The following is a 16751-nucleotide window of genomic DNA, read 5'->3' on the forward strand; positions in this document are numbered from 1 at the left end:
TGTAAGTCAGTCTTATTCTGACTTCATTATTGTGTTTTCTAAGCTGTTGTGTTTTTCTGCTTAATTTTATTGTCACAAATTTTACATTTTTTCTTTCTTTTAGGAAAAACAGCTTATATACAGTGTTAGCTCAGGGAGTTGAACAGGAGATAAATATAGAAATACTAAGAATGGTATTATTGCCCATTTTATCAAAATCTCCCTTAGTTATTGACATCTATTTATTTTTCTGATTTCCTGGCATAAACTTTATAAAAAAATACTAATGTTAAATATATTACTGATACAGCTGTTACTCATGGGAACATCATATTTGGTCAGTATCCTTTTTGTTAGCATTAATTTAAATCTTAGGTAATTTATATCCCATGTTTTAAGCAGCACAATCAACTGTGGTTCCATTTCATTGCTAAGAAATGGGCCCAAAAAGGTGAGATGTCGTCGGCTAGGCTAGTCCTTGAAGTGGAAACTTTTCACCAGCCAAATCATGATCCCGCTTCCTGATAGCCTTAAAATGGTTTTGTAACAGTTGGGTTCTGGGTGAGGATCAAGCCAAGGCCCACACGTGGCCTTTGGTTTCTATCTTTCTTAAGTTTTAATCGCCTCCTCTAGGTCTCTCTCCTTCGTGTGTATCTGCAGATGAAATGGCCTCGTTTTGTCCTTTAGCATTTCCCATGTTCTTGATTTCCTGATGGCATCTGCATTCCTGTTTGTCATTAAAAACCTTCCTCTGTCTCCCGCACTCTGTAACTGGTGATTGGAGCCAGAGCTGAAGCTAATTCGGATTGACTTGTTGATGTGGGTTGTTTTGGGAAGGTTCTTTATATATACATATATTTTATACTGGTTTACAGACAAAGTTCATAACATTCATATACATTGTTGTTTTTAAAGAATACATCCTTGTGGCCATGTTTTTCCATTCACAAGGTACACAAATGATGCGTAATACTTAGAATATGTGTTTAACCAACTTCAGTTCTTCTAGAAAACATTTTAAAGTTCCGATTCCAAGGCCAAAACCAGAATCCTGTGTTCCCGTAGGTGTTGGGAAGGAGGACTACCCCCAGACGCAGGGTGATTTCTCATTTGATGAAGACAGCAGCGATGCCCTGTCTCCAGACCAGCCGGCCAGCCAGGAGTCGCAGGGCTCGGCTGCCTCCCCCAGTGAGCCAAAAGGCAGTGAAGCGCCATCTCCCGTGACTGCAAACACTCCTGCCCAGGTATTCTCCATCCTCTAAGTCAAGGCTGTGAATTTTCATATATCAGAGGAATTCATTTTCACCAGAAAAAGTACAGAAAGTGCTGAGAGATACAGTGCTTTTTCACTTGTAATGCAACAACTGTTAATATTTTTAATATATTTTACATATTATTTCTGCTCTGCATGTATGTTTTTATTTTATATATGATTTGTAGCTTGCTTTTTTAAAACTTTCATATGTTTTTTTAATTGAGATACATTTTACACATCATACAATCCCACTTTCTAAAGGATGAGATTCAGTCAGTGACTTTTAGCAAACCATCACCACCATCTAATCTGAAAATGCCATCATCACCCTTTTAAAGAAAGCTCATCCCTTTAGCACTCTTCATTTTACCCCAATGTCTCTGTCAGATTGTCACTGTTAGGCTCTGACACAAAGGGACCCCTGAACAGGAGAACAGAGTCACTGCCCAGTCCTGAACCATACTCCAGTCGCTCCTGTATTTGGACCCCTTGTTACAGCCACTCTGTCAGCCTCATTGAGGCTTGTTGTCTTTCTCACTGACCCTCTGCTTCACCATGTGTGATGACCTTCTCTCTAGAGTCCCTCTTTAGAGCATATTCAAGATACGTGACGACATCTCCCCATCCTCACTTCTAAGGAGCCTTCCGACTATGTATTTCCAGAATGAGTTTGTTCGTTTATTCCTTTAGCAGTCAGTGTATTCAGGATTTCTCACCAAGAGCATAATACAAATGCATCAGTTCTCCACTCTTCCAAAATCATTGCTCATCTTTTACATGCATAAGAGTATTTTCAGTAATACCATGCTTTGGGATAGGCACACCTTGGTCCTCAACACATAAAAACTGAGAGATTTTGCAGCAGAGTTGCCCAGTGTTAGGATCATTTCATTTCTTAATTTCTGCTTCTCTCTCTGTTGATTGTCAATCCAAGTAAAACGAAGTCTTTGGCAACTTCGTTCTTTTCTCTGTTTATGATGATGCTTACTGGTCTAGTCATAAAGATTTTTGTTTTCTTTGTGTTGGTGTGTAATCTTTATTGAAGGCTGTTAGTCTTGGGTCTTCATCAGTAAGGACTCTAAGTCCTCTTTGCTTTCAGCAAGTAGGATTATACTATATGAATAAGCTGCTGCTGTTGTTGTTGATTGCTGTCGAGTCGAGCACGACTCATAGCGACCTGAGCAACAAAAGGCGTGAAGCCTTTCTATAACTATAGGCGTTTATTAAAGTTTATAGAGTTTCCAGAGGCATGTTGTGTAGGAAGTGGATGCCACGCCTGCTTGTTTAATGATGCTTCCTCCCATCCTGATGCCTCAGTCCCCCTCTTACAGTCTAGTTTGTCAGATTATTAGTTTAGAATACAAATTGATCATTATCATGAAAGATTTGAACATACCATTCCTGATTTTAAACCACACAATACCCCCTATTCTGCTGAGATACTGTCTCTTCATCTATGTATGGGTTCCACATGAGATTTAAGTACCCTGGAATCCCCATTGTTCTCAATATTATCCATAATCTGTTAATGTGCATGGTCAGTAAAACTTAGGGAAACATCTTTGTAGTATTCTCGCCCTTCAACCATCTGACACATGAGCAATGATAAGACCTCTTTCTAATTCTAAGACCTTTTTCTGGATTATGATTATTATATATGTGGCAGTGCCCTGTTAACATATTACTCCAGCTGTTTGTCATTATCTTCAAGATTTTACTTGCCTATGATATCAGTCCTTAGTATCTGCTCTCTGCTGGACCATGTTTCTTAGAAATGGGTATCGATACAGATCGCTTACAATCAGTTAGTTAAATGTCTTCCAGATTTCTTGGATGAAATCTAGATGAATGAACAACTCCAGCGCTGCATCTCTTGGTAGGACATCTCACTTGGTATTCTGTCCGTTCTTGGAGACTTGCATTTTACCAGTGCCTCCTAGTGCAGTGCGTACTTCTTTAAATACCATTGATTTTAGATAATTTGCTGTTTCCTGAAATGGATTAATTTTTTATGCATTCTCTTTGGTCTTATGACTCTGTATTCATTTCCATCTTCTTTTGATGCTTCCTGCATTTTTTGATCATTTTTCCTTAAAATTCGTTAAGTGTTGTAACTAGAACTTTCAGTTCTTTCTTCAGCTGTTTCATCTTGAGAAATACCCAATGTCGGTGAAAGAGAGAAAGACCCTCGAAGGGATGGATTGACACTGTGACTGTAACAGTGGTCTCAAGCATGTCTGAGATCATGCATATGACACAAGACAGGGCAGAGTTCTGATCTGTACTTCATAGAGTCACTACGAGTCTCACAGTGACCCTACAAACTACAGATTCATCTCCATTGAGTAGTCATAGAAGACACATAACAATACAACAGGCAGTACAGGACATCCACCAGTTTGCGGCTTTTCATCTCTTCATATGAGTTTTACTTTATGTCTAAACTATTGTTCTATGTAATGGGAATGGTATAACAGGAAATGTTTTTCCTAAAACATAGTATCCATAGTATCTTGGGAAGGACTTTGGTAATTATCTACTTTTACCCTTTCACAACAGGGGAGAAGACTTGGGCCTCGAGAAATACAAAAGCTTAGAATTGAAAGATTTGTCTGCTTTGTTCCGTTCGTGAACATTTGTTAGAAAGCGCATCCTTCAGCATTAGTTTCTTCATTTTGCTCACCGCCAAGATCTGAAATCTATTCGTTAAATATGTTTGTTCGTTTAGTTGCCTCCATGCTCCCCACTTAAATGTGAGCCTGTGCTGGCAGAGTCTGATTTTTAAAGGATCAGAGCTGTTTTTTTCTGTGTGTGTCTTTAGCGTCTAACACAGAGCCTGACAGAAAAGGTGCTGAGTCAGTGTTGAACCGAATGAAGCATCACAAGCAGGAATGCGCAGCGTTTGTGTGAGCCGTGCTTATGTCTCCTTCCGTTTGAGAACAGCGTCTCTGCGGAGACTCATCAGAGAGCGTGAATGGCTCCCTTCCTGTTCATTCATCCCAGCTTACCGTCAGCCTGGGCACGGGTGACTCTGGCCCCTCAGCTTGACTGCATCAGCCTAGAGGAAGAATGAGGGTCAGTGGCCAGGCCCCAGTCTAAACAGAGAGGAGAGGAGGGTGAGAAAGACCACCCCGACTGTGTTCTCACACATTTGCTGCACCCTGGTTTTGGGCTTTAAAAATAGGGCTAAGAAGAATGTCAAGTATGTGAGCGAATACCATTAAAAAACAGCACTGCTGATCCCTCTGGCCTGGCTGTTCTCTATCTGAATGAGTCAGGAGACCAGGCAGCTGTGAGCGTGGCTGGAGCTTCTCATGCGTAACACAGACAGTTTGTCACCTCAGCCACCTCCCTGTTTATGGCCCTGTGGCTCTGCCGACCTGAGAGGTTATCACTCTCCTTTTCCCTTTCTCTGCTTGTTACGTTTGGGAGGGGAGGGGGTTTCTCCAGACACTTGGTCTCCAGTTAAGCTTGTAAGTGAGAAATGTTAAGCACAGGCAAAGCCCACCCAGTAAATTGACATTCCAGGATGCCTCAAAGGAAAATAAGAATAACAAGATTTCTTCTTCTTTTTTTCCCCCCTGCCCTCATAATCCTGTGTGGTTGAGTGCTAAGTGTTTTATTTACCTTATATTTACCTTTGGTATTTTGTTTACCTTGTAGATTTGTCTGTCATAAAAGTTGTGGCACAGGAGTGAGTTCCATTCTGTGTTGAAAAAGCTGCTGAGGGCCCATGTCTCGGGGGTTCCGCCCCGTCTGCCTTGAGCTCATAAACCTGGCCTTTGTTACAAGACTGAGTTTTGCTTCACGTTTCTCTTCCTTTCTGTCTAGGACCTTCTATCATGATCCCTTTTAGAGAGCGTAACCTTGGTACCTGGGCACTATCTAGTTCTTTTGGTCTCAAGACCATTGAAGTTAATTGATGATTGCAAAGTTCATTGGTGCTGTGGAATAATTGTTTCCATATTTATTTTATTTTCTGCCCCTCTCTTTGCCTCAGACAGGGAGAGGCCAGTAGTTGGTCTTTACATGGCAACTTGTAAACTATTAAGTCCCCAAACATTACTCACCCATGTAGAGGGTGGAATGTTGTCCTTGTGGACTGTGTTATGCCGGCTAACCTTAGTGTCTCCCGAGGATACTCCATCCCCTCAGGCTGTTTTGTTATAGTTAAGAAGTTTATGTAGTATGGCCCTTTTGGGCTCTCCTGTCTACAGGAATATATTTGTAATAAACACATTTAACTCATGTTGAACTATTGTTGTTAAATGCTTTGGAGTCAAGTATGACTCATAATGACCCTATGAACAACAAATATGACCTTGTCCTGTCCTGTGCCATTCCTCATCATTTCTTTTTTTCTCTTTATTTTATACTGGTTTATTTACAAAGTTCAAATACATTGTATTTCGCACTGGATCGTCCCATTTCCTTGACACCCCCCTTCCACCCATCAGATTGTGCAACCCTGTGATTAACACCACCACCCTCCACCCATCCTCACCCCTCTGCGTCCACACTCCCTCACCTTAGATCCTCATACTCGTTCCACTACACATAATTATGATTATGATTATGATTATTATATACTTGAGCCCGTTGCTACAGTCACTTGTCAGTTCATCTCAGCAGTTCATCTTGTTAAGGGTCTTCCTCTCTTTTGCTCACCCTCCGTCTTTCCAAGCATGATGTTTCTTTCCACTGAATAGCCTCTCCCAGCAGCAGGCCCAAAATCTATAGATGACGCTTCACTGTCCTTGCCTCTGAGGTGCACTGTGGCTGCACTGCTGTCTGCCAGCTGGAGGATGAAGGTGGCATTGATGGATCGTGCTGCACACCCAGCCCTCGGGTCATTTCTGAACTTAGGTGTTGGCGTGTGGTGCTGACACAGCCCCAGTTCTGTCTGCTGACTACACACCATTACCAAGCGGCCTCTTTTCTGTTGAAGACATCCCAGTGCACCGTCTTTAGGCTCTGGGCCCCTAACAGAACAAAGCTGGCAGTTTGGACCCACCAACCCGCTGTCACTGTCACTGAGTCTGTTCCACTTCCTGGTGACCCTCCACCAAGTTTCTGAGACGGTGCGTCTTAACAGGAGGACACTGCCCATCCTACTCCCACTGAGGACCGGCAGATTTAAACGGCAGAGACAGGCTGCCTCCAGGTAAACAACACGCTGAGGATTACACCACTGAGCTCCTCTCCTTAGAGACCGCAGCCGTGGAAACTGGCGGGGCAGTTAGTTCTGGTCTGACCGCCGGGGTCACTGCAAGATGACAGCACGTTTGCTTTCAGATTTTTCTCTCTCAGCAACAAGGCCTGCGGAAAAAGACTCACTTTGTAAAGTTGTGTTTTGGGTTTTTTTGGTGTTTGGGGGTTTTTTTCTCATTTTTTAATATTTTATTAAAAAAAAAAAAAAACCAAAAACAAACAACCCCATCTGTATATTCCAGAAGCACCCAGCATCAGACAGGGCTCTGCTGTGGCTTTACCTGTTAGATATTTCTTTACTGGCTACCTTGAACACCTCTAGATCATGCAGCCTGCGTAACATCTCATTGTGTTTTCTGGTGACTTATAAAGAATTTGGCCAAAGTCTTAAAGTGTTCCACTTGTGCTCATGCCGTCAAAGAAATATGTTCTTCAGAACAGTTATACGTTGAAGAAAGATAATGCTAATGTAGTAATAGGCACTAAATAGATTTTCAGTATGTTGAAGGGTTTTGTCTGTTGTGTTTTAACACTTTCCTGTGAATTGGGTGAAAGTTTACAGAGTAGAGCAGCTGGTCATTCAACAGTTCATAATCCTTTTGGCTGCAGATCAACAGAGCAAATTGATTTGGTTTTGTTTTTAAATTGACTGTTCAGGAAAGTTTTAATAATTTTTGGAATTATTTTTGTTCTCTAAAGTTAATAATTAGGTTATGTTTTAGAAAATGATATCGTTTGCTTTCAGTATTACCCAGTATTTCTAAAATAGGCAAGGCATCTCATTTATATAAAATCCTCTTATAAAATACCATAAACACATTGGAGTTGTAGCAGAATTATTTACATTTTCTTCTCTTGCCCCAACTCAAAGAAAGACCTCCTTGCAGACAGGTCAGGACTAACTCGTAGCCGACCTTCCTCTTGGTTTACCAGGGCTCTGCATCACAAGGGGAAAGGGCGTGGTCTTTCTCCTGAGGAGCCCCTGGTGGTTTTGAGCTGGAAGAAACGTGCCACCTTTGAGGTAGGAGCTCTGCTCGTTACGTACAGCCAAATAGACGTCTTTTCCTGACATGTAGTCCTTTTGGCTTAACCAATTTTTTTTTAAATCTTATCCTATGGATATGGTAAATTACTGTTTATTAAATCATCTACTGGGTACATTCAGAGCATAGTCTTTCCAGTCACTTGCTATATGTCTGAGAGCTGGACAGGAAATAAAAGTGACAGAAAAAAGAATTGACACCTTTGAGCTGTGGTGTTGGAGACGAGCACTGAACATCCCATGGATGGCTAAGAGGACAAACGAATATGTCCTGGAGAGGATGCAGCCAGAGTGCTCTTTGGAGGCAAGAATGATGAGGCTTCACCTCACATACTTTGGGCATGTTGCAAGGAGGGGCTATTCCTTGGAGAAGGACATGATGTTGGGAAGGGAGGAGGGCCAACAAAGGAGAGGAAGACCCTCAACCAGGTGGATTAACACGGTGACTGCCGCAGTGGGCTCTTGTGTGTCAGGAAGTGTGAGGATGGTGCAGGACAGAACAGGGTTCAGATCCCTTGTTTATAGGGTCACTATGAGTTGTACTCAACTTGACAGCACCTGACAACTGGGTACATTACTTATGTATGGTGATACTTTTTATGCTTTTCATTAACTTTATTGTGATGTATGTGAAAGTTTGGAGAGCAAATTGGTTTTTTTCTATCCAGTAACTCATACATACACAGTTTCATATTATCTTCTGAGCTTTATCTCAGATAAGTACTGCCCCTTTGATCTTACGTAGGTGACTAAAGTTCTGTAGACTTTGATACACAGGTAACAGACCACCTTTGGAGATCTCTACCATTAACAGTGCTTTTCTTTTTCACCTGAGCCAGCTTTTTTCTTATGTTGATTAAATAGCATTTTCTGCTACACACTTAATCCTTATGCATTAAACACGTTTTCAGTTTCTCTGTTTCATTTTTATCTATAATCTGTACTGAAACTCATTGTTGCTGGAAGGAGATAGCTCATCTTTCTCTCAAGGAACAGCTGGTGGATTCGAACTACCTGCCTTTGGCTTGGCAGCAAACTTTCTTACCCAATTGTTGTTGTTGTTGTTGTTAGGTGCCTTCAAGTTGAGTAGAACTCATAGTGACCCTATGAACAAAAGATCTGAACCCTGTCTGTCCTGTGCCATCTTCACACTTCCTGACACACAAGATCCCATTGCAACAGTCACCATGTCAATCCACCTAGTTGAGGGTCTTTACTTCCTAAGGGTTGAGGGTCTTTGCTTCCTCATTGAGGGTCTTTACTTCCTCATGGAGGGTCTTTACTTCCTGGTTGAGGGTCTTTACTTTCTAGTGGAGTGTCTTTACTTCCTAGTGGGGGGTCTTTACTTCCTGGCGGAGGGTCTTTACTTCCTGGTTGAGGGTCTTTACTTCCTGATAGAGTGTCTTGACTTCTTTTTCAAAATACACAAATAGCTGCTAAAGGATTAAGTCGTACCAAAAAGCATTCAGATAGAGGAGTCATCCTCTCACAGACACTACCACTCTCTTGTTAGAACACACACCTAGGTAAAGAACAGATTTTAAAGGCACTGCTCTCACAGTCCTCTGCTAAAATGCTAATGACCTGACAGTGGAGGGAGCACAGTACACAGCATGTCCTATTTTCCAATTGTAGGTATTAACAGTGTGGTCTAGAGGAGACAAAAACTACTTACTCTTGGCTTCCCATACATACACACACACCCCACCCTTAGCTTTTCAGTTCTAATGAAAGTGTATCTGGGAAGGAATTTTCCAGCATGTTTATAGGACATGCTTCACATGTTGAAGGTGAATTTGTTTTATGCTTAAGCAGCTCTTGAACAATGGAGCACCGTAAAAACTTAAGAACAGTCAGTCATATGTTGATGCCAAGAGCTTAAGACTTCTATCAGCAATTTCTTAGCGCTTTGATGATTATTTATTTGAAACTCCATATGTTCAATTACAAGCATGGTCAAACACAACTTTCAAAGTCAGTAGTGCTAAAAAGAACCTTATTTGTTAGATACATTACATATTCAGGAAGACAAGTTTAGAAGAATTTGGCAAACTACCTGTTTTTCCCATTGTGTCAAGTAAAATTCTGAGCTTTTGCCAGCTGTTTCAGAAACCTCACATTTAAGCCAGTAAAGAGAAAACTCAAGATCTAATAGGTAAACCATAGACAGATACATTAGATAATCAAATAATTGTTACGGCAAATAACTGGCAATAAAGTCCTGGATAGAACACAAAAGATACTGACTCTGGTTTCTGTCATTATCTCTCCAGTTGATTTCTGTGTCTGAAATTTCAGGATTGATCCCATCATTCGTACTTAATGAGTTGATTTCTAGCACAAACCAATTTGAGTCCCATCCCCTTTCTTGGTCAGTTCCCTAGTGACCAATAGCAGAACAGCTAAAATGTTTCCTTGAACAGAATAAGCCTGGCCTTATTTACAATCAAATAAGTGTTTATTCACTCTAATTGAGAAGCTGATGGTGAAACGAATGGCCACCATTTGTTCAGCAGCACTCACTGGGCGTCTGGGCGTCAGAAGCTGAGCTGTGGGCTTTACTTGATAGGATGTGAGACAGATGGCATGGAAAAGAGGACACAAACTGGCCCTTGGAGGGTTTGAACTAATGACCTTAATCTCTGAAGTCAACAGTGTGAAATTCTTCTTGAAGTTATTTCCAATACGTCACCCGGTGTCATCCTGTTAATACTACTAGTGACTTTATTTTCTGTATTATTTTCAAATAACCCACTTCCGTCTCCTCACCACCCCCATCTGGTTTCTTTTTCTTTTCCGAAATTCCTTTTTTAAAAAAAAAAAAATTATTTTATTATTTTTGTGTGAGTGTACCATCAAATCAGATCTGACTGGTACAGGAGGAGATTGTCCCTCCTTCCCCAGCAGAGCATCTGGTGGATTCGAACCGTGCGCCTCTGGGATTGTAGTTGCAGCTCCTTACCACTAGGCCACCAGAACTCCCCTCCCATCTGGTTTCTGAGACTGGAGGAGACTGCCCATCTCTCTTGCAGAGCAGCCAGTGGATGGAATTAAGGACCTTTTGGTTGGCAGGGTGGCGTGTGACACACTATGCCACCAGGTTTTCTTTACTTAAGAAGTTATTGTAAAAAAAATTAAAAAAAAAATAAGTTATTGTGCCATTCATAGCTGATCCTCCAGTGGGTTTTCAGAGGTTGTGAACTTGTAGGAGAAGATTGCCTATCCTTCTCCAGTGGAGCAGCTGATGGATTCGAACCACATGCCTTTGGATCGACAGTGCAGCTCCTTACCACTAGGCCACCACAGCTCCTTTACTTAAGAAGAATTAAGTGTTATTTCCTTACCTACAAATAATCTACTCAAGTATTAAAGAGCTCAGTTTTCCAGAAATAAATAATAGTGATTTGAATATGTAATCATTCTTTCCCCTCCTGGCCTATAATGTTCACTTAGACTAACTTTTAAATCAACCATCAGCATGGTCACACTAAGCTTGTAGTAGATATTCCCTCCCAGCCTCTGGTAGTGTGGTGGTATATGTGTTGACTGCTCACAGAAAGACTGGCCATTTCAATCTGCCAGCCTCTCATGGTCAGAAAGATGAATCAGTCTCATATGAAAATTGATGGCCTTGGAAACCAAGTGGAAGATACTGGGAATCCTAATCAACTTGATGGCAGTGAGGTTTGGGTATTAAAATTCTTGAAGACTGTAACAGATAGTATGTATCAATTTTACATCCCCACTGCCTTCGAGTTCATTCCAACTCACAGAAACACTGTAGAGCACAGTAGAACAGCCTTACGGGTCCCCTCAACAAACAAATGGATAGAGAAGCTGTGGTATATTCACACAATGGAATACTATGCTGCATTGAAAAACAAGGAACTCATGAAATATTACACCAAATGAGTGACCCTGGAGGACATTATGCTGAGTGAAGTATCTCAGTCACAAAAAGACAAATACTGCATGGTGCCACTGTTGTAAAACGGGTCTGTCATCGGGGTTGGGGGAAGACTGAGAAAGAGGGGATAAATAATGTATACTGCTTTGAAACAGATGAGGGAGAGAGCTGTTTAGGAGGAATAAATGATTAAGTATTATTGTCATGACAAGAGTCCAGAATGAAAACTGCATAGTGGAGTGGACTGCGGGAGAGGGAATTGTATAACAATGAAAGATATTTATTTTTTTTTCTAAGAGAAAAGTGAACTGGGGAGAGAGGTGTGGGTAGGGAGGAAAGTGTGCAACAATGAATGAATAGACATCCAATGTCTGTAAACTTTCATTAAAATAAAATTAAAAAAAAAAAAGAAAGAAACTGCCTTAACAGGTTTCCCAAGGTTATAGATAAATTTTTACAGAGGCAGGCTGCCTTGTCTCTCTTCTGGAAGAAGATGGAGGGTTTGAACTGCCTACCTTTTGGTCAGCAGCCAGGTGCTTTAGCCGTAGTGCCACCTGATCAACTTTATCAAGGGAAATGTATTTAAAAGAAGATGGACATGAGCTCTGGGGTTTCCAGAATTGATCTACAGTGTTGATGACATTTTTGTGCTGCTCAGTCAGTGAAATTAACACCAAAACTAATAGACTCATTACTGAAGAGAGTAGTTTGGCGACACTCCAGATGGAGGAATCGCGCTCTGTGGCGTGGCACTATTTCGGATGATGCATAGGACAGCTGTGACAATTGAAAATCCTAAAGGGACAAACTCAAAATTGATGGAAAATTACAATAAAATTACGATCTATCTATCAACAATCTGCATTATGCAGATGACACAACCCTGCTTGCTAAAACTGAGGAGGACCTGAAGCACTTGCTGCAGAGGGTCAAGGACTGCAGCCTCCAATATGCATTGAGGCTCAATGTCAAGAAGACAAAGATTCCCACCATTGAATCAATTGGCAGCATCAGGATGGATGGTGAAGAGATTGAGATTATTCACAGCTTTAGTCTGCTCGGCTCCACAGTCAACACTCTGGGCACCAGCAGCCAGGAAATTAAAAGGTGTATTGCGATGGGAAAGTCTGCTGTTAGGGACCTCTCCAACGTACTGAAGAGCAATGGTGTCTCTCTGGAGATTAAGGTGCGTCTGATACAGGCCAAGGTCTTTGCTATCACTTGCTATGCATCAGAGAGTTGGACAATGACTAAGGAGGATAGAAGGAGAATTGATGCCTTTGAGCTGTGGTGCTGGAGAAGAGTATTGAGGACTCTAGTATCATGGACTGCTAGGAAAACAACAGATTCATCCTGGAAAGGGTCAAACCGGGCTGCTCCTTGGAGGTAAGGATTCTGAGGCTCCGTCTAACATACTTTGGACATGTTGTAAGGAGGGACCGGTCCTTGGAGAGGGACATCATGCTTGGGAGGGTGGAGGGACAGCACAGGAGGGGAAGGCCCTCTATGAGGTGGATTGATTCAGTGACTGGGGTAATCGGGATGGGTGTATCGGAGACGGTGCAATTGGCACAGGACAGAGCAGAGTTTAGGGCTGTTCTACATAGAGTTGCTATGAGTCTCAAGCAACTCGACAGCACATAACAACAACATATTATTATAATGCTCAAATTGGCAGCATCATGATAGACAGTGAAGAGACTGAGATCATTAACAGCTTCAGCTTGCATGGATCCACAGTCAGCACTCTTAGTACTACGAATTGCACCAAAAAACATCTGCTGTCAGAGACCTCGGCAGAGTACTGGAGAGCAACAGTGTCAGTCTAGAGACTAAGGTGCACCTGATCCAGGCCATGGTTTTCACACAGAGAGCTGGACAGTGACTCAGGATGATAGAAGAATTAATGCCTTTGAGTTGTATCGCTGGAGAAGATTATTGGATATACCTTGGACTCCTAAGAGAACAAAGAGATCCATTCTGGAGAGGGTGTAACCAGGCTGCTCCTTAGAGGCAAGGATTTTGACACTCCATCTGACATACTTTGGGCATGTTGCAAAGAGGGACATTATGCTTGGAATGGTGGAGGGACAGCACAAGAGAGGAAGACTCTGCAGGAGAGGGATTGACTCAGTGATTGGAGTAATGGGGGTAGAGTAGATGTGCCAGAGACCATGAAATTGGCTCAAGGTAGAGCAGGATTCAGAGCTGTTGAACATAGGGTTGCTATGAGTCAGGAGTTGAGCTTACCGACAGACCCCAGTGGTCCGTGTAGGTGACACATTTTAGCAGAACTTGAGTTTTACATAAAATACCGTGTATTAAGACGTCCTGGAAAAGTGAGTAATGGGCTGGGCAGTTAACCATAAGGTCATTCGTTCCATTCTCCCAGTTACTTCGTAGGAGACACATAGGCAGCCTCCTTCCTTAAAGAGTTACAGCCTCTGGGCCCAGTGAACCGTTGCCGGGAATCTGCAGCCACTCAGCAGCAGGATCTGCGTATTAGACATGCGAAGCAGATGTTGTGGGTTTATATTCAACTCATTCATTAATGAGCGTTCATTCTGTTTGTCTGGAGATTGGAATGTAGCAACAATATTTAAAGAATAATTGCCTTTCTAAATACTTTCTTCCAGTTGCCGTCTTAATTAAGAACTCAGCTGCATCCTAAATTAGAAACATGTTTATTGTGGATTTAAAACCTACAATACAAAAGGGATTTGTTATTAAATATGTTAAGTACAATAGAGGGCTTTTTATCCCCCCTCTCTCTATCCAGACTGGATAAACAAATTCTAAGAGAGGAAAACAAAAGACATTTCCTGCGAACATGCTGACGTGTGGTGTGTATGTCCTGGGCTCCGAGATGTTGCAAAGCTTCGGTCAACTGAGACATCTGACTTGATTTTTTTTTTTTTACTTTTGTCGCGGACTTCAGTATTGAGGTTTAAAAAGTCAGCCTCCTGTGCAGAGTTGTCTTTAAAGCATAAATACCCACCATTCTATGTCAGTGTTTTTCTGACCTTTTCTTTTACGGTGTTTTGGTGAAAATTAAAGAACTATCAGTCAGTCATAAGCCCTCTAATTTGTAAGAAAGGAACAGCGACCAGTTCCGATAAAACAAACCTGAGCTCATAAGCTTTTTATTTCTTGGGGAAAAGCTTCTGAACCCTTCTAAAGTTAAATCGTGATAATATATATGCTGAGCTGAGGTATTGATGGCTGGTTAACCATTTGGCGTGTACCATAGAGTTGGCATCAACCCATAGCTGACCCTCCAGCAGGTTTTTAGAGGCAGCTGATTGCACGGGAAGAGATTGCCCATCCTTCCCCCACATCATTTTGCATAGCAGCCTTTAACTTATTGCTGAATTTACTATTGAATGAAATGAGTCTAGATATCCTTCATGTCTGGATATTCCTAATGCTTCTTGGAGTGCTCTCATCTCCGAGTTACTACTGTTTAGATTGTTTCAAGAGCTTTGATGGTGGCCTAGTGGTGTGAGAAGCTGTGCTGTGATCCCAAAGGCACGTGGTTCAAATCCACCAGCTGCTCCGCAGGAGAAGAATGGGCAACAGCCTCCCATGTGATTTACCGCCTTTGTAAACCCACTGCAAAGTCACTTCCAGCAACAACAGATTCTTTCAGTACGGTTAGGCGCTAGATTTCTCATGCTCAGATGCGATCTTGAGATTTTGTTATGACGGTTATTGTGTGTGTGATCCATTCTAAAACACACAAAAAAGGCTGGCAAGAGAAAGTTAAAATTCATCAATTTTAGTTGGTGGAGCCCTGGTAGCACAGTCTGCTGGGAGTAATGCTACTGACTTAAAGGCTGGGCCTCTCTGAGGGTTCAAGTCCACCAGTGACCCTGAGCGAGAAAGATGGGCCATCTTCTACGATTTGCAGCCTCTGAAGGCCAGTGGAGGGTCAACTGCGAGTCCTTCCAACTTGTTAGCAGTAAGAAAAAGACCCTCGTGTTCTGCTTGTGTCTCTGTGGTTTTGAATAGCAAGGCCACACTGAAATGCTTAAAGAGCTGGTGAGATGGCAGTGTCAGTAATTAAGATTGAAACCAGCTAGAAAGGATTTAGAAACACAGCCAGACTTATTTCCATAAATATTACAGATGGTAATAACCCATCTGTGCTGCTGGGTTCTCTTTTTTTTTTTTTTTTTTTTTTTGCATTTTTAACACTGGCTGCTCTAATATTTCATTGCTAGTTCATCTGTCTGTTAATAGGGGCTGGACTGTTAAAATGATATGCCAGGTTCGTAGAATCTATCTGCTACACGATATATGCACCATTGAGAATTCAAACATTGGACACTACTTTATATTGTTGTGTGCCATTGTGACCCTGTGTGTAGCAGAAGGACACACTGCCTGGGTCTCTGCTGTCCTCACAGTCGCTTCTGAGCCCACTGTGTCGTCCATGTCACAAGGACCTTCCTCTCTTTCACCTCAAGCGTGATGTTTTTCTCCAGTAACAAGCCCCTTCTGATAAGGTCCCTAATGTATGTTAGAAAAGCCTCACTGTCCTGGCTTCTAAGAGGCTTTCTGACTGCACTTCTCCCAAGACAGATGTGTTCGTTCTTTGGCAGTCCAGGGTGCATTCAGTGTCCTTCAACAGCACAACAACTCAAAGACTTCAGTGTCCACTCGTTATTCAGCTTTAACTTGCATATGAGTTGATTGAAAATACACTGGCTTAGGTCAGGCGCACCTCACTCTTTGTATGACAGTCTTGCTCTGTAGCACCGTAAAGAGGCTCTTCACAGCACATTTACCCAACTTAGTACATCATTTGATCTCTTGACTGCTTCAGCCATGCTTGTTGGTAATGGATCCCAAGAAAAGGAAATAAATCCTTGGCAACATCAATCTTTCACCATTTTTCACTATTTTGCTTATTCATAAGTTACAAGGATTTTTGTTTTCTTGATGTTAAGGTATATATATCATACTAAAGACTAAAGTCTTTGCACTTCAGTAAATGCGTTTGAACTCTTTATTTTTTGCAAGCAGAGTTGTGTCACCAGCATATTACAAGTTGTTGATGATTCTTCCTCCAATCCTGATGCCATGGTCTTCTTTCCCAAGTGGTCCAGCTTCTCCAGTTATTTGCTCAGTATACAGGTTTCTTGTATTAAACCATGCAGTATCTCCTTGTTCTATTCTAAGGACGTCTTCTTAAGTATTCGTAATTGTAAATTTGTAATTGTAAAAACCAAGTGTTTTAAAATTCCTGCTCTTCAGAGTGTTACCCATAATTTATTATGATCCACATAGTCAAATACCTTTACATAGTCAACAAAACACAAGAAACATCTTTCTGTTTTCTTTCGACTAAGATC

At 41.7% G+C, this 16751-nt stretch overlaps 1 protein-coding gene across 1 annotated transcript in view; it reads left to right on the top strand.

Moving 5' to 3' along the window:
* MKL2 (MKL/myocardin-like 2) overlaps positions 1-16751 on the top strand; it is a 130212-nt gene that overhangs the window by 84672 nt on the left and 28789 nt on the right. Inside the window, exon 6 of the mRNA XM_006894497.1 lies at positions 1045-1223. Coding sequence (XP_006894559.1) covers positions 1045-1223 — 179 coding nt within the window. The remainder of the gene's footprint in view (positions 1-1044; positions 1224-16751) is intronic.

Source organism: Elephantulus edwardii, unplaced genomic scaffold (genome assembly GCF_000299155.1).
Source record: "Elephantulus edwardii isolate Elephantulus edwardi_28Jun2011 unplaced genomic scaffold, EleEdw1.0 scaffold00145, whole genome shotgun sequence".
NCBI lineage: Eukaryota > Metazoa > Chordata > Mammalia > Macroscelidea > Macroscelididae > Elephantulus > Elephantulus edwardii.